Raw genomic sequence first — 21,231 nt, forward strand, 5'->3', positions numbered from 1 at the left:
GTGCTACGCCAAAACCGTGTTTACATAGCCTCACGCAAAGCAACTACTCAAAAAAATAAGAGATATCAAACAGAATTAACTTTATTAGCTCACAAACTTTCAGAGCCATCACGGCGCCCTTCTTAAGTAAAAATATTTCTCCGTTTCTGATTGACTTTCAATCCCCGGTTAATTCCAGCTAACCGGCTGGCGCTGACCAAATTTGGAAGAAGCTCCAATTATTATATCAAGAATTAACCGATCGCAACCTCGTTCCCACGTTCCACGACAACTGCTCTGATGCGGAACGACTGGGAAAATGGCGAGATTTGTGCAGTTCGACAAGCAGAAAATCACCAAATTATTAGAAGACAAGGGGTAAAAAGCTACGAAGTCGAGTCAAACGATTTTCAAAGCGTATCTTCAAGAAAAACAATTTCTGAACCAGCCACAGCGGAGGACAGTTTTACGAAAATTCTACGTCGAAGTCAGCAAGAACGATGGAAACCTCTACTCGAAAAAGTTGCTTTGTGTCATCAGATTTGGCTTCACTAGACACTTCAAGCAACTGCTGAATATCGACATTATAAAGGACAGGGAATTTTAATCTAGGTAACCGAGTTTTGAAGTTTAAATCAAGTTTTAAAGCGAATGTTGTTGTGTATATTAAATTCCATCATTAAATTCATTTTCTGCATTTAAAGCTCTGGAAATATTTTAAATGAATAAAAAAACAATTATTGAATTCGGCTTTCGTATGATTTGAAGAATTATGCAGATCTCGGAGGGTGTTATCCGCCGTTCGGCTTCGGCGGATAACACCCTCCTCGATCTACATAATTCTTCATATCATACTCATCCTCATCCAATAATTGCTAAATAATTATTCGGAACGTCTTCTTGAAACTTAAGTTTTATTAAAAAATAATAATCCACTTCGCCCATCTTTGTCTCTTGACTAAAACGGTGACATTTTAATTTAAAACTTGAGTATAGAAATTTATGAATAGGTGTCATTCTTCCTCTCTTTCTCACTAGTCTTAGTCATAGCTATAACAGGGGCGGATCTAGGGGGAGGGTGCAGGGGTGCGCACCCCCCCCCCCCTCGCCGAGATGACCTGCAGCTTTCTAATACAACTGGTATTCTGCAAAAAAATGTCAGTTTCGCCATTCTTTAGTGTTGCACCCCCTCCTAAGAAAAATCCTAGATCCGCACCTGTATAAGACGAGCGGCGATTTGTTGACGGGTATTTACAATAGCGAGCCGAAGGTGAGTCACTATAAATACCCATACTGATCGGACGAGAATGCTGTATCGGACTTGTGAAATGAATGTGTAATTTTTGTTGTTTTTAGACTTCAAAACAGTAAATGGACATCATCTATCGATCTCACTCTGTATCAAAACTACAGAATGCCCATTCTGTATTAAAATTACAGAATGCCTATGCTGCTGTATTGGGATTTAAAGCTTGGCTAAACTAGGAAACATTGTTGCGGACGCAAATGTTTCCCAGTTTAGCCAGGCGGGAAATTTTGCTTAACGGAAACAAATTTTGCTTAACGGAAACAAAAAAGTTTCCGTCTCACGTCAAAAACATTTTTGCTTCCCGGACACAAATTTTGCTTCCGAAACATGTTGCCCAGTTTAGCCACCCTAGAAGCAGTGTTGACTAGTTTATGCGCATGCGTGACAGTTTGTTTTCTACTTTAGCCACCCGGGCAGCAAAACATTTTCCTTGCTTCCCGCTAATTTAGCCACATAGGAAACATTACAAGGAACAATTTTTCCCCAACAATGTTTCCTAGTTTAGCCAGGCTTTTACAGTGCATTCACGTGACCTGAATAAAGCCATTTCATTGGTTCCATTCCTTTTAAATTATAAATGAATTTTACAACGTTTGTAACAGTTTTAGTTATGGGTAAAAAATTCTAGTTTTTTTAGCTAGACAAAAATTTTTCTCTTAAGAATATCCAACAAGATTAGTGCAACTAGTCGTTTGCAGGTTGATGTTCTACTGAGCTGTTATAACCCGATCTTAAATTAAATTCGTCCAAATTTTCAGCTGTCAATTTCCTATTTTATTGATATACATAGCCGGAACTTCTTGAAAGACAGCACGCCACGCCTCACATACGGAGATGTAAGCATGTTTTTTTTTTTACCTAATGCTGATGTTTGTATCATCATCGTCATCATCACAGTTCTCCACAAAAGGCTAACCTGTAACGAAGATAAGTTTTCTTGTCGCGGACGGATGACTTAAAAATTGAAAAAATTGGACAGGAAAGCTCGTCAGCACCATTGCAGTAAGTTGTGTTTGTTACAAGATTAAATTTTACAATTTTTACAACAAGGTAATATAACTGCTCGCGCGTCTCCGTGCACGTACGCCAAGCAAGTGAACGAGAATAATTTCTTGTTTCCTTTGGATCCGCAAAACGCAACAATACACAGAACGACCCGCAAATGAATGATCGATCTGTAAAAAAACAAATATCTATTAACTTATACCTTATTACATGAAATTTTCGCGACACGTTAATTTCGCGATTCCAAAAAAATCGCGAAATTAAAGTGACGCGAACAATAAGTGTCGCGAACATAACATGACGCGAAAATTAAGTGACTCACATTGTGTCAATAATCAAGAAAGAATAAGTTTAGTACCAATGAAGGAAGGGATTTTTAATGCAAATGGATGTCGTCGTCAATTGACTGACAATAACTCATGCACGTACAAGCATGACCTACTAAAATAACTTGTAGACATTGTGAGAACTGATCTGTTGTTGCTATTGCCGAGATTTAGTCCCTAGCTTTCTTTGACGTTATTGTTCCTTGGATGAAGTCGTTTTATTTAATTCAAGGGCATGTTAAATGATGCCAAGAAATGTAAATTGTGTGTCTTCCCCAAAAACGCGAAATTAAAGTGATTCAAAATACAAAATTTTCGCAAAATCGCGAAATTTAAGTGTCGCGAAATATGCGCACCTCGAAATCGCGAAATTAACGTGTCGCGAAAATTTTATGTAATAAGGTATTAGAAAGTTATAAGTTATATTCTTAAATTTCTGTTTGTGAAATTTATATGATTTTCTCCTCTTCTTGGTTTCTTTCGCTAGACGCGAACAGCTTTCCTATTTTTTTTCGCCCGGCATTTTATTCCTTCAAGTCTCCACTGAATCTTTCACTAAACTCCAGCCTGAAACATGTATTCCAAGATATATTACAGAAAAGTTAAATTTATTGATATTTTCACAAATGATATGCGTGGATATCCCAGACTTGACTGCAAAATTTGGCACCGTTTCGCAAGCAATTCGTCGTATGAAAGTGTGGCGCGCAGAGAGGTGAGGCAAGAATTCCTATCTTGCCAACGAAACATGCACTTTGTCTACCAGATTGTATTATTTGTTAGGGAATGTCCTCGATAGGAATAACCTCAGACGTTTTCATTGATGACATACACCTAATTGCAATAACGTTGTCATAGAAAAAAAGAAAAAGGTAAGTAGGATTTAATTAGCGTAGTTTCATAACTAATAGCATTTACAGAAAACTCGCGAGTTTATATCTGCACACTTTTAGTCCACTTTTTTTGCTGTAACAAAATAAATCGATTTATTCGTATTTTGAGGCATTTTGAGGCCATTTGTACGAATAAATTTCATGCATGCGCTTAATTAATTCCTAATTGACTTTTTCCTTTTTTCTATAACAACCTTATTGCAATTAGGTGTATATATATTTTTCTCTTTTGTCATAATAAACATATTAGCTTGTCTTGCCTTGTCTTGTCTAGAAATTGATTGAAAAATAGACAAAAAACGAAAATTAGAGGAATATTGTTTTTTGTATTTACTACAACGTCCCGGCCCAGTTCCATGGCGGTACTTTTCATCCCATTGCTAGCTTTTCATATGCACAATTGTATCTTTTATCTCTAATTTATTTTATTTTATTTCCTGTGGTACACTCTTTTTAATTTTCCGACTTACCTTTTTGCACCGTTCTCTTTCTAACGAGTACTATAATTACAGGAATTATTTTCTCCAAATGAGCCTTATTGAATTCCTTTCTGGATATGCTAAGTGTGGTTATTTCAGTAAAATTAACGTCGCCAGTCTCTAAGAAGTAGTTACATGTATTTCCAAAATCAACTTTAAGCATTTGTTTCCGAAAATCAGTCATTTCAAATAACACGTTTATTACCAAAGTTGGAAAGTTGTAATTTCAGTTAACCAATAGTGAACCTTTACTCCTCAGTGGCCTTCTCAAACTCATTAATAATTCATCAAGTTAAAACAAAGAAAATCATAACCGTAAAGGAGGATACCCGGTCTCAATAAACATATTTTTACGATTTTATTTCTCTGTTTACTCCTTAGTTTTGTTTCGATTAGGAAGATATATCAAACACTCGAGACAGTGTTTCATCGGCGCATCCAAACACCTTCTTCTCGGTGTTTGGATATCCCGATGAAACACTGTCTCTCATTTTTGATATATAACATGACAGACTTGTCAGTCCTGTCATATAATCAATTTATCGACAGCTTTGCATAATAAACACCTGTTACTTTGATTCCTAATCATTTTTTATTCTCTGGCTGACACATTTTCTCCCTGATGATACTTTCATTAAATGTTCCTTTAATTTAATTTTTACTTCAATCTTGCAATTCCACTGTTTTAGTTCTCTTTTAAAAAGCGGCTGACAAGTCGGAATAGTGAAAATAGGTGCTCCGCCACTAGAGGCGGATCCAGAAGCGCTTAAAAGGAGAGGGGATCAGTAAAATGGGCCGTCATAGAGAGGGGTTGGGGTGGGATGGTGGGCTCTCCATTGCTCTTGTTCATATAAGGAGAGCCTCTGGGCCGCATAGGCGTACGAGGCGGGAGGGCGAGGGGGGCTGCAGCCCCCCCAGCGCCGAAATTTTTCGGGCAAAATGCTTGGAATTCGGGCAACAAGCCTAGAGAAAAAATACAAAATAAGCCGACAAATCTCAACATGACATTCAAAACGAATTACATAAACAGAAAAAAGTATTGGGAATTTAACTTTGTGGTTCAAAAGTCTAACCGATTTCTCATGTATGTTTTCGTTTCCTCTCGCAAATTGCTATAATCCCTTTCGATTTTCTTGCAAATTTTGTGTTAAACCTACAGTTTGATTCAGTTACAATTATTTGAAGTAAGAAGGAAATTGGCGAGGGTGACCAGAAGTTAGGATTCTCCATAGCTCGACCGTTTGCGGGCGGTGAATCCAGCCTAAGACCTTGAAACAAAACTGTTACAGATGTGATGAAGCTAGTGCTTTAACTCAAATGTTAAGTCGTAAGGGCTAGCTCAAAACTTTCAACTAAATGTTTCAACCCATTTACCCCTGACACACTTTTACATCTCTTTTAAGTGAGGGAATGTAAATTGGCTGCCCGAAAATACGTTAATTTTTGCTGAACTCAGGAGTGGATAAATAATATATTTCCGAAGAAAAAAGATACAGTGCATTGACATCTTCGGGCAACACCACGAAATTAATAAAAAAAAACTTTCGTTTCCTTAAAGCAAGCAGGCAAGTTGAGGTTTGTACACAACTATTTTAATGCACGTTTCGTTGTCCACTTTAAATGCCTTTTTATTCGGCTTTCAATGCATGTCATTTTTTTTTTCGGGCAATTAGGTCTCCTCCCTCCCAGGTCCAAAGGTGCCCGTACGCCTATGCTGGGCCCCACTGCAAGATACAAGCATTTGTTTTAGAGAAGATTGGACTAAGACACACCTAAACGTTGTGTTTGCGGAACTTTAAGGCTTTGCAACTTAGTGGGAAAATCGTCACGTACTCCAAACGGCAATGTTCTGACGAGCGAGATGTTTATGAAGTCATTGCGTTGCGCATTGCCAAAATGGTTTCATTATAGCGAGTGACTGCAGAGGTTAACGGATCGAATACACACAGAGATCATATCTAGAATCATCTCTTTCCAAAGGTTTCTTAAGGCGCAGTAAAGCTACAATTTTTGTTCCCTGTTTGTTGTGAATTTTGCTTTTGCAAGTTTTTACATATTCAATCGCACGGGAATTATGAAAAGCCCTATGAATTTACTATTTATCAGAGCTGGCACATATAAAGCGATGAAAAGGCCGTTTCTCTGGAACTTCTTGACCATTTTGATCAAGAGACGTCTCTTGCGTAGCATTTACAAAGTGCTGAACAGAAAAATTGCATCAGAAAGCGGCAGCTCTCCAAAATTTAACTTCTTGGTCCTTCGCGAATAGCACATCGCAATCGCAAACGTAACTTCGACATTTTACATGTAATCGATACGAAGAAATATCGATTGCAACTTCGCAACCTCATTCCTAGGCTCAAGCGTAAACAAATACATCGGACTTGTCAATGAAGCATCGACTGTTGCGTCCACTTCCTGTCGGCATTACGTCGGCTTCCTAAATTACGTGCTTTAAAGGAGCTCTGTCATGGATTTTAACAGATTTTTGAACAGCCAAAATTTATATTTGTGTTGTAGGAAACCTAAAAATAATGGACCCTTTTTATTAAAAATAGCTATATTAAAGCAATGAAACTGTTAACAAGCATTTTTGGCTGTGGATGGCTAGGATGGAAATGGATTACATTTCTAGCTTTCTGATTGGTTCACTGAATCCCGGTTATCAGCTCGTATACCTATGTTTGACTTTATATGGGAAATGAGTGCGGAAAGTGCCGCTCAGCGTAAAAAATTTCTGCGGGAAGCGGCAGTTCCATCAGAAAAATGGTTGAAAACAGCAAATTTGGCGAGCTTTATGAATAAGAAATAATCAGCGGTGCCTACAAAAACCATAGAAATGCCATAGTAAAATTAACTACGCAAGACAAAAGGATTGATGCGAGAAGTTTAATTAATAATACTTGTAAACGCACAACAAGAGCAAGTGAATAAAGTAGAAAAGCAGCAAATAATTTACGAAAGAACGGCAAACTGACACAGTTTCATTCATTGTACGTCATAAAATTAGGCTCAGCAACTTCTGTAAAGTTTGTTACCTTTTAATCTTGGTCTTGTCCTTTTATACTTCAATAAACCTGTTCCACTTTGAGCTCAATTTCGCTTCAAATAATATAGCAGTCTTGATGACAGCCGTGGAGCCGTAAATTACAAGTACAATGTAAACACTTGCTTCGTTCTACTTGCACAAGACGTGTAGTTTCTAGAAAAGCTTTTGCTTCGGATCATCCCGTAAATCTTAACTGTTGTCACAATTTCCAGGATATATAGACGACTTTAGAGGAGATTATTGGATGAAAATTTTGGGAAGAAAACTCTCTCGCTCGCTTTCCTCGTGTGTCTCATTCAACTTAAGAAGTGAACACCACGCCACAAATTTTCCCGCCTCCTCATACTATCACTTCGCTTACATCGAACTGAAATGTCCAGTCGATTTAAACTTAAAGAAGAATTTAAAAAAACAATTATTCTATTCGCCCTTGTTGGATACGAGTCGTTATAGCCAACGAGGCGCGAAGCGCCTCGTTGGCTATTTACCACCTCGTATCCAACGCGGGCTCATAGAATAATTGTTATGTACACGCTTCTCTTCTATGTCTTAATCAAGACAAAACAAACCGAATTTCTTTTTGTCTGACAATAAATTATAACATTTTGTGAAGAACTGATTCAGTCAATACGGCTAGAAATCATGTTTCAACTTTTCAACGTTCGCCTTGATTGCTGTTTTTCTTTCCCGTGCACATGATATAATAAAAAACACCTGCCTCCTTGTTTGTGCGGAATTTTAAATTGGCGTGAAATATCGACACGAACAAAAACACTCACCGCAGTCGCCAAAACTTCCCCTTAAATTCGGAATTAATATTTTTCTTAGTTTTGTGTTTATTTGCGTTTGTTATTTTCATACAAGTACTATATGATTCTTTCAAAATCGGAATAGCTTTCTAGTTCTTAATAAGAAATGTTATTTTCATTGACAACCCTTTTCATCCTTGTATAGACATGCACAAACCAATTATAATCCACCTACAGATGAATTTGTTGAGTTGTTCCAAAACACATTCAACTGTTAAGTTTTATATTTTTATCAAGGTCTTTGTTTAACGGATTTAATTGTAAAACCTAACGGAGTACTCCTTATAAACATTATTTTTCAAATTCACTCAGGATTTTTTCTGGAAAGAGCAACGGACAGCCAAAACTATTATCGCTATTACAATTTTCTTCAAGTTCATTTTGCCCTCTGGCCTTGACATAATCAACAGTCGGCCAAATGCAGGTGAGATATTGAAAACATTTTTTCGGTTAGCCATTTACACCATGACGTTTTTGTTAGAACAAACGTGGCAATCAACTCCAGAGCTTGGCATTTTGCACGGATGTAAAGGAAACGAATACGAAATCTTGCTGTAAATACCCATGCACGATTGGTGCACCAAGGAAACCGTTATGCTCTTAAGTTATTGAGTACAAAATTATCAAAATGCAATTAGTCAGACGTTTTGTTATTTATTTACACAAAATATGCAAGGTCAAGATTAAATAGCAACTGAACACTCAAGTAAAACGTTCTGTCGCACGCCAAGAGCTACTGAACTAAGGTAAGTGAACAAGACTCTCGATATGTTGTTTTTCACACTGTAGTACGATTTAATACAATCTTTGCGTTTGTCTGTCTTTTATTTGTTGTAGAGTTACAAATTGTTCTTCGAGTTAATTTGGATTCAAGGCGGAAAGGTAGGAATTCCTCCGTTATTTTCAATTTACGCCTAAACACGCAATGCTAACAGTTCCCAAAGAATACATTTCTTGCAAAAAACTTCGGACGTTGAATTTTTCGGACACTTTTTACCCTATGTCGGACAAATTTCGGACACTTTGCTGAAACATAGCTAAATGAAATTTACGCCAACAAAACACGAATCAGGCTCTGTGAAAATAATAGTTTTACGGCACCCTCAAGGTTCTACAGCTACACCGACGGGAAAATAGCACAGATACTATCAAGCCGTTACGTATCTCAAGCAGAGCCTTAACTGAAAGCTTTGAAAGGATCATCCTGGTTCTAGTGACAGCCTCCTTTATTTCTGCCATCTCAAAACCCTTTCTTGCCACATCGAGCTTGATTGTGTGCTTACAAGAATTAAACTATACTGTAAATATTTCAGACGGTATTATTTTCGGACACTTTTTTGGTCAGAAATTAAAATCGTCCGAAATTTTGTGCAAGTTATGTGACGACCGATTGCTTTGGTAGCTTTTTGGTAGCGAATTTCTGGCAGCATTGTTTGCAGAAATCAGTTAGTTTCTTGAACACTATCTTAAACTTCAGAAATAGCTACCTATCTTGTTTATCGTAGTTTCTCATTAGAAAGGTTTTCTTTCGTCTTATTAATTTATTTTGCAGCAAGTAAAATGTGCACGCACAAATGATCAAATTATTTCTGAATTCGATCTTCTCACGGTAGATCGAACCTCAGTCTCAACACAAGCATACACAGCCACGGCTAAGACCAAGAGGCGGTCTTAGGCGTTCACCTATGCCGAGTTAATTTTATTTGTCAGCTGTGGATATCCACCCACTCGAATTCTACACGCTGTTCCCAGTTTTGAGCAATTTGTGTCAGCATTCTATTCCGAATAATTCTCTTGAGGTTTTTGTTTATCCTTTGATGTATTTATTTTGCAGTTAGGCCATCCCAACAGAATGTTTCGTTTCCCATTATCCGTCTCTTGTGTTGGTGGGTCGTCTGTCGGGCAAAAAAAGAATGAACACGTTAAGGGGTCTGGTAAGAAGCGGAGGAGAGATTTGTTCAGTCGATCGCGAGAATGTTGGAAGAATCGAAGCCCTCGGCGCGAAACGCCAACTAGTATCGATGTTTAAGACAAGGACTCACTCACCATTGTTAAAACAAGATCGTGTGCTTGTAATTAAAGTACTGCCCTTGATTAGTGAATATGGTTTGTTTCCTTTCGAAAAAAATGGGTCGGGCGGTGGGAAACGAAACATTTTATTGGGATGGCCTTACCAAAATTGCATGTGCACAACTTATAAAATTAGTTAACAAGTCGAACCTGCTCTGAGCTGAATTTGAAATTGGTTCAAAATCCCTGCTTTGAACTTAGGTTATTTGTTTACAGCAGACACTATTAGGGTCCAGAACGGATTCATTCTGGGTAATTTTTCAAATATTTCACATTGTTACGAGTATCTTAAAGATAATGAGTTAGTTTTGGCAGCTTTCCGATATCGTAGGAATAAACACGAAATATCATTTCTTGTCCTTAAGTGTTCCATAACGTAATTAGCAAGATGCTTAATTGTCCTTGAGGTGACTCCTTCGTTGGTGGCTTACGTTATGTCAAAAGAAACTTACTGAGTTCCACAGTTTGTGCTGCGCTTTTTCCAACAAGTGAAAATGTTTGTTCCAATTCGAAATGGTTCAAAAAGAACGCTATCAAAACCTATTTATTCGTGGAGGCTTTTTAATTCTACATTTGATGTTTTTATTTAGTTTATGTTTCTACATTTTTTAGTCAGTCAATTGTTATTTTTTAATTTTTAGCTTTAATATTTAGGTACAATTTTAATCTTTAACATTGTAATGCGCAATTGAAAATTTTATATTGATATTTGCGCAATATAAATTTATAAATTGTTGTTAACAATTATTCACCGAAGTGGAGGTGAATAGTTTTTTACTAACTACCTCAGAGTTAACCATCAGCGCGCGCGAATTTTTTTTTGGTTTTTTTTGGCTCTCCCTCTTTTGTATTATAAATTTTTTGTGTTTCGTGATTTTTTTTTTTTTTTTTTTAATTTTTTTTTTTTTTTTTTTTTTTTTTTTTTACCAAAAAAAAAAAAAAAAAAAAAGGGGTGATTGTATTTATCCACTTTTCGACTTGATAGCTTTTTGCTTGTTAAATCTGCGGGCCCTAAAAACAAACACTGCATGCTGATGATGCAGGAGATTTGTGACTACATCAGTTCGCCGTCGAACATTTAAGAAACAGAGAGATTCGCCATAGTTGTCTTATTTAATTCTTTCCTTCGCTGTCTCTATTTCAACAAAAGTCTTGTCGTTCTTCGCCATCTTATTTGTTCTATGTCGCTGTTTAAACGTCGTGTCGCTTGTCGGAATTTACCCTAACAGGGCCTCACTGCTCTTCACTTATAGCCAGCTTGATAATAAGACTGTCAACAGGTCTAAGTACGTGTTTTGCCTCCATTCCGTTTTAAGTTACTAAATACTTCCAGGTATAGAGTGATCCAGCAGAAATTTACCAATTATACGCTCCTTGCATTACAGCTTTTCTGACGATATCGTTGCATTTCGGAGTCAAGGAAACCTTCGGTCGTCCTCAGCTACAGATCGTACAAGATAGATTAACAACATGTCAAGAACTGATGAACTCGAGAGCTTACTGACAGAAGCTCGAACCACGACGATCGTTAAAGATGAGGAATCGCGCATCGCGTTAATAACGAAGACAAATAATGAATGGGTAGAGGAATACCAAAGGCTGTTAATTGAATATCAACAGCTGAAGACCAGCTACGACGGCATCGAGGTGAAGTACCAAGAATGCCAGAAAGAGAATGTGAAGATCAAAAGGCATATGGAACTATCAACTGAGAAGTACAAACGGGAACAAGACGGCTGGACGCGGCAGAAAGATGACCTTAACATTCAAATTGAGAACTTGCGGACGGAACTTCGAGAAAAGAGCAGCAAGATAGGTGACTTGCAAAAGACTTTGGTGGACAGTCAGAGGAAGGCGGACTCGCGCAAGGAGGAGCTTCTTGCCAAAGCCAAGCAGGTCGAGAAGTTGGAACTTGTCATTAACGATCTTCAGAACAAAACTATCTTGGAGCTAAAACAGAAGCTCAACAAGTCCGAAGCTAATCTGGAAGTCCTTCAGAACAGAAGTAGCCAACTTTCAGAGGAACTTGGTCGAGCTGAAGACAGCCACGACGAATATGAGCAGATAATTGAGAAATTGCGCCAGGAGAAGAACGAACTTATGGAAAAGTTAGTACGAGCCGACTATGAAATAAGAATGGCTGTAGACGCTCGAAACAAAGCAGAGGACAATGTCTCCTCTTTGCAGGACATCGAAAGATCGCTTCGAGACAAAATTAGCCAGTTGGAGGCGGATCTTCTTGCTGAGCAGGCAAAAATGCGGGACCTGGAAAATGAACACAGTAGGCGGCTTGCCGCAACTGAGGAATCAAGCTACAACATCACTGTAGTGCAAAGTGATTTAAACCTCCAGTCGGCGCCACCAGAATTTTCGCTTGGAGATGATATGGGTAAAGAGGAAAAGGAACTGCTTAAGATGAACCTGGAAGAGCTAGGAGTTAAAGTCAAGCGACTTGAAGGCGAGAACTACGATTTGAAAATAAAACTTGATGTGGCCTCTAAAGATATCAACAAGTGGGAGAACAAGTATGAAGACGAGAGTAGGGAGAGGAACAAAATTACTCTTCAGCTTGAAAATGAAAAGGGGATATATGGGCGGCTTAGAAACGAGTATAATGACCTGAAAAGCAAGCTGGCCAAGGCAGAGAGGATAACTGAGCACAACAAGAAGGATATTATCAAGAGAGACAAAATCATAGAAGATCTGAAGGCAAAAATCATGCAACTGCATCAAGATATCGATGCTCGAGAAGATACCATTGCCAAGCTAGAAATTAAACTAGAGCAGTTGAATAGGGAAATGGAAAGGCTGCGCGAGGACACCTTGGTACATCAGAAGAATTATGAAGACCTTGATAGTGATTACAAAGTGTGTGTAAATGAGAAAGAGTCCGTACAAAGAGATTTCGACCATGTGTCCATAAAAATCGTGGAGCTGGAGAATAAGTCAAGAGAATCCGAGGAAGAAAAAAACTGCCTGCAAAAAGAAAACGCCGAGCTCCGACAGAAGCTGTTACGAATGGAAGGTGAATTGAACGTTACTTTCAGGGATAAAACAGTGTTTGAGAATCAAGTCCAAGACTGGTCTGACAAAAGCACCAAGGAGCGCAAAGTTGCCGACAACTTGAGGAAGAGGCTTGCTGAAGCTCAGGACGAAGTGGAACAAAACAGGACTGAGCTGACGCAGAAGAACACCAAGATTGACGAGTTGAACAACAAATTGTCTGAGCTTAAATCGCAGTACGATACGTGCCAGACAGATCTTTCAGGTGCCCGGGCCGATTGTGGGTATAAAGATGAAGAAATAAAGCAATTGAATAAGGAAGTTTACGACAAAGAAATCAATATCAGCAAGCTTGAAGGCCAGCTAGAAAAGGCAACAAGGGAAAGAAACAATATGGAAATTGAACTTACTGGTGTTCTTGAAAAGCTTCATCACAAGGAACCAAAACGGACAGGAAACGAGGAAGAGTTCAAATCAGTTGACATGACATATTCATATGGGCAGACACATGAACTTGAAAGCGACCTGGTGTCTCTCCGTCAGAGGATGTACGAGCTTGAATGCGAAAACAACAGGTTGAACAAGGTTGAGGAACACCTTCAAAGCGACATCAAAGACAATGAAGACAAGATTGCTTCATTGCAGAGGGATCTCAACAGGGCTAATACAGAAAATGAAGATTGGGAAAGAAAGGTATTCGAATTGGAGAACAAAATCAACGCCCTGGAGAAAGAGGAAGATGATCTGAATGGGGTCTGTACTGATCTGCGAGAAAGTCAAGATGAACTGACCCAAGAAGTCGAAAAGCTGCAGAAAAAGGTGGAGACTCTAACTCTTGAGCGCAACCAACTAAAAGGATATCTCAGCGATGCCAATTCCAAACTCACTCAAAGCAAAGAAGATCACAACAACAAAAGTTTAGAATTCTCGAAACAAGTCAAAATCAGCACGACGCTTAGAATGACTGCGCAGAAGCACGAAGCCACCGTGGAATCACTGACTCAAAAATGCAAAGAGCTGGAAGAAGAACTGGAAAATTTGAGACCGGAATTAAGAACAGCGTTGGCCAAAAATGACACGCTGGAAGCAGGATATAAAGATCTGGACTCTCGTTCCAAAATACAAAAACGCAAGATCGACGACCTGCAAAAAGAAGTACGAGAAGAGATTGATGCAAAAGAGTTGCTTCAACAAAATATCGACTCGCTCTCTTACAAGGTAAACGTCACTGACATAAGCAACAAGGCCCTTACTCAGGAAAGAAATGATTTGCAGAGTCAGGTCGACGACTTGGAGACCAAAATAAGAAAAATCAAGCCAGAACTAGAACAATGTCGTAACAAGCTTAACGAAAAAGATCGTATCATAAGTCGTTTGGATGTAGATGTGAAAGACAAGGATTCACAGCTCAACGCCGCCAAACGAAAGATCAGCACTTTGGAGACCACTGTCACCTCCACAAGAAAAGAGTTAGAAGCTCTTAAGAATGCCAATGAAATCAACCGAAATCACGTAAAGAAACTTCAAATTCAGCTTCAGGAGATGGGTAATTATGCACAGACAGCAGTGGCGAACGTGTCTGTCGTCCAGTCAGCACCAGCACAAAGCTTTGCAGAAAAAGGTTTACGCAGTACGCCTGACGAAAGAAATTACGACTTGGAGATATTGTTAAAGAAGAGCGAAGGACGCGAGGGTCAGTTAAGGGAACAGCTTCAATTCCTTCAGGACCGCCTTTTAAAAGCAGAGGCTGACGCCAAGACAGCTCAAGAGAAAGTTATCGAGTTTCAGCACAATGTCACTACAGTTCAAAAGAAGCTAGAAGAAGCCAGAAAAATGTTGGGCAAAAGCAACCAAGAAAGAGATGATGCAAAAAAAGAGCTGATGGAGTCTCGAAAAGCGCTGACAATTTTGGAAACCAAGGGCGTAACGGACGCGAATGAAATTTCTTCCTTACAACGTCAGTTAGAACAAGCCCACCGACGTCTCGAGGAAACACACGAAAAGCTTCTCTCTATTGACGAGGACCATGTAAACCTTCGCTTGGCGTTAGATGTCCATGATAAAGAAAGGGAAGACTACAATGCAGTGGTTGGAAGGTTAAAAGGAAAAAAGAACGACCTGGAGCAGAGGATCGAATTCTTGGAGACAAGTTTGGAATCAAGCCAAAAAACATGCGACGCATTAAGAGAAGAGAAGTCAAAGACACAGCAGGAGCTCAACGAACTCCGACGGACAACTCTAGCCGACTTAAAGAAAAATCTTACCCGCATGCAAGGGGAGAGAGATCGTGCTTTGGAAGACTGCAGAATGGCGATGTCGAAGCTAGAAGATCTTGAGAATAAGTTGGCTGAGGCCATGACGAAAAGAAAAGAGCTAGAAAGTGATAACGACGGTCTCGAATCTGAGATACGACAGCTGAAGAACGAAATCGAAACAAATCGTAAAACGTTTGAGGAACTGGAGAATAAAATCGACGTATTAAACCTGCAACTCCAAGAATACGAGAAGGATAAGGATGAGTTGGAAGGGACCAAAAGCAGGCTCGAAGATGAGATTGCTGATCTTCATGTTAAATTGGCAGAGAAAGAAGACGTCATAAACATTTCTTCTCTACAAGTTTCCACCGTAGAATCAACATATACAGCAGCCCCAGGTTTTGTTTTCGGTGCGGATCAAGTCGCTTTAAGAGACCTTCAAGATGGAAACATGGATCTTAAAGAGAAGCTCAAACAGGTAGAAATGGAACACAACGTTTCACTTGAGCAGCTAAATAATTACAAAATCAAGCTGGAAGACGCTGAAGACAAAAATTACCATCTAGAGTCAAACCTTAAAGACAAAGAAAATCACCTAAAGGAGCTTGAAAGGAAGTTGCAAGAAACCGCAGACGAGTTAAGTATGATGAGTGATCGATACCAATCAGCTGAACGCGAACTCGAGCTCTTAAAAGACGAGTTACAAGATGCACAGACCAAGTTAAGTACTGTCGAGGTACAACACTTTACCGGAATTGTCAAACTGAGAACAGTACAGAAACAGCTGGAAGCTGCCCAAAAGGACCTGCTTGACAAGAATAGCGTTGTTGTCGAAAAACAACGCAAAATCAACGAGTTCTACGCTATTCTGGAAAGCGGCGACAAAGACTCTGATCGCTTGAAGCAAGTTATTGACGAGTTAAGAGAAGATATTGACGTAAAAGATAGAGAGAACGTAAGGATACAGAAAAATCTTCGTCTTGTCGAAGACAACTTCACCAAACTCCAAGAAAGCGTGGAAGAAATGGAATCAAAGTTGCATGATACAGAAAATCAGCGAGAAGAGAATAAAATGAAGGTCGATGGGCTAGAGTTAGAAATCGAAATGCGAGATCGAGCACTGGAAGAAGCCCAGTGTGAAGTAGATGACTCAAGAAACAAGCTTAAAGTCGCTAAAAAAGAAATTGAAACCTTCCGTAGTCAACTAAAGGAGGCCAATGTCAGCTTAAAGGCTGCTAACGACGAAAAGAAGATCCTTGAAGGGAGAATTGCCGAGCTTCAGGTGATTATCGACAAGTTAAGGAAGGAATTGTCGACCGGGATTACTTCTCAATCTGGAACTAGTGATGTACATCTAGATGACCTGAGGAGCAAACTTGCGGAGTACAGAGCAAAATTCCAAGATTTGAGCAGTCAAAAAATGAAGCTTGAGCTGGAACTGCGAGAAAAAGATGTGAAGATTTCACAAGGTTCTGACGAAGAGCAAGACCGCCTCAAAGACGAAATTATGAATTTACAAGCCACACTGAAAGAAACCAAGAAAACCTTCCAGAAAGCTCAAAGGGATGCAGAAGAATTGCAACGTCGCTTGGTCTCAAAAGAAAGTGAAATTAAGCGCTTGAAGGATAAAATCGCGAAACTCGAGGAAGAAAGAGAAAATCTGAAGAAAGACTATGTCAACGTGGAGAAGAAGAATTCAGACTTGAAGGTGGAATACGAGAAGCTGAAATACGAGAAAAACAAGGAAGAAAATGAACTTTCTCTTCTAAAGAAGAAATTCCAGGCCCTGCAATATCAGATGAACGCAGCGGATGTTCCGAAACAAGACCAAGATGTTGTCAGCAAAATGAAGTATCAAGAATTAGAAGCAAGTTGCCAGGATGCACTGCGCGAGAAGGAGAGGGCAAAGAGTGATGCTGCTGCTTACCGTACCAAGATGGCAAGATTAGAAGCCGAACTGAATGAACAGAAGAGCGAAATGGACGTACTGGAAGACGAGGTTCATCGTTTAAGAGACAGCGAAGTTGAGCTTAAAAACAAACTCCAATCATCGAGAGACAGACACAAAGAAGATAAAGACAAGATGCTCGAGTGGCGTAAAAATAATATTTCGTCCTTGGAACAAGAACTTCAGAGAGCCAAAGGACTTATCAAAAAACTAGAAAAAACGAATGCAACCAAAGATCAAGACATTGGAGATTTGAAAGAAGATCTTGCTGATCGTGACAAGAGAATTGCCGAATTGGAAGATGAACTTGAAAATCAGAATATCGTCACCACTAGGTCACTGGACGCAGCTAACATTGACAACACTGGGGACTCTCATGCTCTTAAAAGGGTTCTAGATGAAAAAGCAGTTGCCGTTAAAGAAGCTCAGAAGTTGAAAAACAAATTGTGGACTTTGGATCACGACATGGACATTCTTAAGACAAAAGAAGCTCAACAAGAAAAAATGGTGGCTGAAATGAACAACATAAATGACAAATTGAAAGATGAGCTACGAGAGCTAAAGAAAGGAACCTTAGATCAGCAAGGATCAGTCAAGCATATTAAAGAAAAAAGCGAGCTAGTCTACCAGGTCAACGTGTTGAAAGAGGACAAGGAGGAGCTGGAGAAAGACTTTGAAGAACTTCGCGTCGAGCTGCACGAAGTCAGAGGCGAAAACCTAAAATTAACGATGGAGAACAATGAACTCAAGCATGACTTGCAGCAGTTAGAAATCAAGTTACACGAGCTGGAAATAGGGCACAAGCTAGTAAAGGAGGACAACGAGAAATTTCGAAGTGACTTGTTACTGTTTCAGAGTGAAAATACAGATCTGAAGGAGAGTCTTAACAGACGGAATGATGATGTAATCCAGGTACAAGCAGTCGCTACAGTAGAGACCGTGGATAGCGCCCCGCCTGTGACGTTTGACGATGACCTAGATGGAATAAAACGAGACAAAGACAAACTGCAAATTGAGTTAGAGGTGGCAGAAGAACAGGTCAAAATGCTGCAGAATGAACTTGAAGACAAGCAGAACAAATATGACCGGATTCAAGTCGAACTGAGTGAAGTGAGAAGAAGAGTTACAGAAGAGGAAGCAAACAATAAGAAGCTGAAAGCTGAGCTAGAAAACCTACAACACGAGCTGGATTTGGCAAACCAAAACAACGAAGCTCAACAAAACGAGAATCGAGTCTTACTGCATGCAAAAGAACATCTCCAGGAAGAGACTAACAATTTACACACCGAAGTGAAGGATTTGGAGATTCAGCTTCAAAGCTTTTCCAAGAAGAAAGCAGAGTTGGAAAGACAGATAAAGAAAGCCAGCCAGACACCTACAGAAAGACGATCCTCACGAGATCTTCACAATGAGAATGAAAAAAAGATCAGGGAACTTCTGGAAAAAGTGGCACAACTGGAGCATGACATAGAAAAGAGTGGATACGAAATGTCAACTTTGGGAGAGGAGAATGATGACTTGCAAGTGAAGATCAATACCCTAAAAGATGAGAACAACGACCTCCGTACCAAGTTATCTCAGTTTGAACTCGATGTCCGGAGAGACAGCAGCAGGATCATGGAACTCGAAAAGCAGAACCAAGAACTTCAAGAAATGTTACAAAGGAACAATGCAGGCGGAGCTGATTCGGAGAATGACAACAAGGAACTGGTGCTACAGATCAATGCATTGAGCGAAAGAAACAACAAGCTGCAAAAAAGTCTAGAACAAGCCAAACAAGACAAAGCTGAGATGAAGAAACAACTGGATGAGTACACTACCAGGTTCGACGATACCTCTAGGCAGCTAGCTGTGCAGATTACAAGATTTGCTGGAGATCAGAGCGAGACAGAAAAAGATGAAAAAATTGAAAAGCTGCAGCAAGAAAAGTTGGAAGTAGAAAAGGAGTTGGGAAGTTTGAAGGAGGAATTGGATGCAACAAAAACTAATCTTGTCTACATTCAGGATCAAAACGAAACTCTGCAGCTCGACATCAAGACTTTGACAGAGGACAAGATGAAACTGGATAACAAGCTTGTAGAAGAAACGAACCTCAACAAGGTCAAAGTTGCTGAGATGGAGGCCGAACAGGACATTCTGAGGAACAAGATTACGGACAAAGATAATCTGGTCATAAAGTACGAAATCCAAGTTCAGCAGCTCCGAGAACAGTTGGCAACATCTGTGCCCAGCGACCAGGCGACAACAACTTTGGTCATTGACAAATGGCGAAAGCAGCGACAGCACGGTCGGTCGACGTCTTATAAAGAGGGCTTGATGAACAGGTTTATTTTAATTTTTTTTATTTATTTGCCCAAGATCATTCACTATCACAATATTTCATTAATCACTGTACTGACAGCATTGAGCAGGAAGTCTCAAAAGCTTTTCTAGGCTTATCTAGGAGATCCCCTCTGCCTTATTTACGATAATGTACATTAATTTGCAGATTCATATAATAGGGCTAGGAAAGAGCACAAATTAAAAAAAAAGAAAATAGAAATCTTGAATATCAACATTTGATTTGTAAAGATAATGTTTTTTTAGTTTTCGCTTAAAAGTTGATTGACAGTGGACTTTTTAAAATTACTTGGTAAGGTTTGGAGGACTGTTCCGTTCGACAGGAGAAAGCAAGGTCGCCTCAGAGCAGTCTCAGCTTGGCGGAACGCTCAGTAAGGAACTATCGCATGGCGAACTCAGCAAGTTCAACTCAGCCGAGGACTACGTCACCGAGACAGTAATGACTACTTCAATGGAGACTACAGAGTCCGAGTTTGACTACGCCACCAAGCAGGATTAGATGCTGCGATGGGCTCCTAAGTACCGCAATAAAGGTAAACTCTGCGTCCGAGCCCAGTGGCCCTAGCCTACCACCTATCTAGCCCTGGCCCGAGCCTACCGCCGGAGCTTATCCCGGTTTCTGTAGCATGAAGCGCCTAAGAATATTTCTACTCCCCCTTAGATGGGATGCTAGACCGTCGTAGGGTACCCCCAAGCATTATTTATCCGGTACCCATTTAAACAACTAGGTGGAGAGAGGCACTGTCTTGCCCAAGAGTACAACACAATGACCCCGGACCGCTCGATTCGGAGTCCAGCGCGCCAACCATTAGGCCACGGCGCCTCCCAAGTTCCGCAATAACACATCTTACACGAGTTTTAACTTTTTCTTTTGTTTGACTCTAGTTTTTGTGAAGTAAACCATCCAGAGGAGCCACAACAGAGCCGAATGCCGCCGTACAAAGTTAGGCGAAGCCATTACAGAAGAGTTTTAAGTATTATTCATAATTAATCTAATAGCATTTTTAAGTTATACTTTGATTTATGCTTTATAGAAGTCTATAAGGAGTTTCCATCTCTGAAATTGCATCTTGTGCCATTGAATACCCAAGTAGACTTTTTAAAGACGTTTTCCTCCGCGGAGGAATCCGAAGGTTGAAGAAAAGGTTTGCAGACGAGCTAAGGATACTATGAATTTAGTGTAAGTGATTCTCTTAATTTGGTTTAGTGAAAACTAAATCTTTTGAAAAAGATTTAGGACTTTTTGCCTTTGCAGATTGAGCCTAACCGGTAGCTAAAATTGGACAGTAGGTCTACTTTCGTATTTTTAAGTCAGATGGTACGAGATGGTAGCGAACTCAGGAGAAACTGATTTGGACTTTAAATGTGACTCTGAAGATTAAAAAAAAGCAAAAAAAAAAATCGAAGAAAATCAACACAAGTTATGTGAAGTCTGCCTTCCCAAAAGCGGTTAAAATCGAGGGCAGAAACTTTGTAAAGGAGGTTGCTAGAGGCTGGATACACGCTGAAGACTTTTCACTCTGTTTAGTACGTACAAGAACGGCGATACAAGAAAAGAAAACTTGTCTGTCTTATGTACGTTTTTGGTCGCAAGCAACATGCATTGTTGCCACTTTAACACGAGGATATGCTGTACAAAACAGAAACCTACTTTTCTAATGCAAGGTTAAGCTACTTTTGTGAGTTCGTGTCATCGGGCTTGCGGGTCGCCTTTTCGCTTGCCTGTAACAAAGATTGAAAACACCCTTTTTAAACCTACAAGACCT

The 21,231-nt window shown here is 39.6% G+C and overlaps 1 protein-coding gene across 2 annotated transcripts; it reads left to right on the forward strand.

The window, feature by feature from the left end:
• The first annotated feature begins 7,677 nt into the window (after nt 1-7,677).
• Nucleotides 7,678-20,913, forward strand: LOC144663358 (uncharacterized). Of its 2 annotated transcripts, XM_078524265.1 has the most exons (5): nt 7,681-8,595; nt 8,687-8,731; nt 11,305-19,449; nt 19,763-19,998; nt 20,351-20,913. In XM_078524265.1, exons 3-4 carry the CDS (start codon nt 11,390-11,392, stop codon nt 19,962-19,964), a joined length of 8,262 nt encoding a protein of 2,753 aa, XP_078380391.1. In that variant the 5' UTR covers nt 7,681-8,595; nt 8,687-8,731; nt 11,305-11,389; the 3' UTR covers nt 19,965-19,998; nt 20,351-20,913. The 2 variants fall into 2 exon arrangements, with proteins under 2 accessions (XP_078380392.1, XP_078380391.1); XM_078524266.1 differs by lacking the exon at nt 20,351-20,913 and having other exon boundaries at nt 7,678-8,731; nt 19,789-19,986.
• Nucleotides 20,914-21,231: the final 318 nt, after the last annotated feature.

The sequence above is a fragment of the Oculina patagonica genome, chromosome 8 (assembly GCF_052425735.1).
Source record: "Oculina patagonica isolate OP01 chromosome 8, crgOcupat, whole genome shotgun sequence".
Classification (NCBI taxonomy): domain Eukaryota; kingdom Metazoa; phylum Cnidaria; class Anthozoa; order Scleractinia; family Oculinidae; genus Oculina; species Oculina patagonica.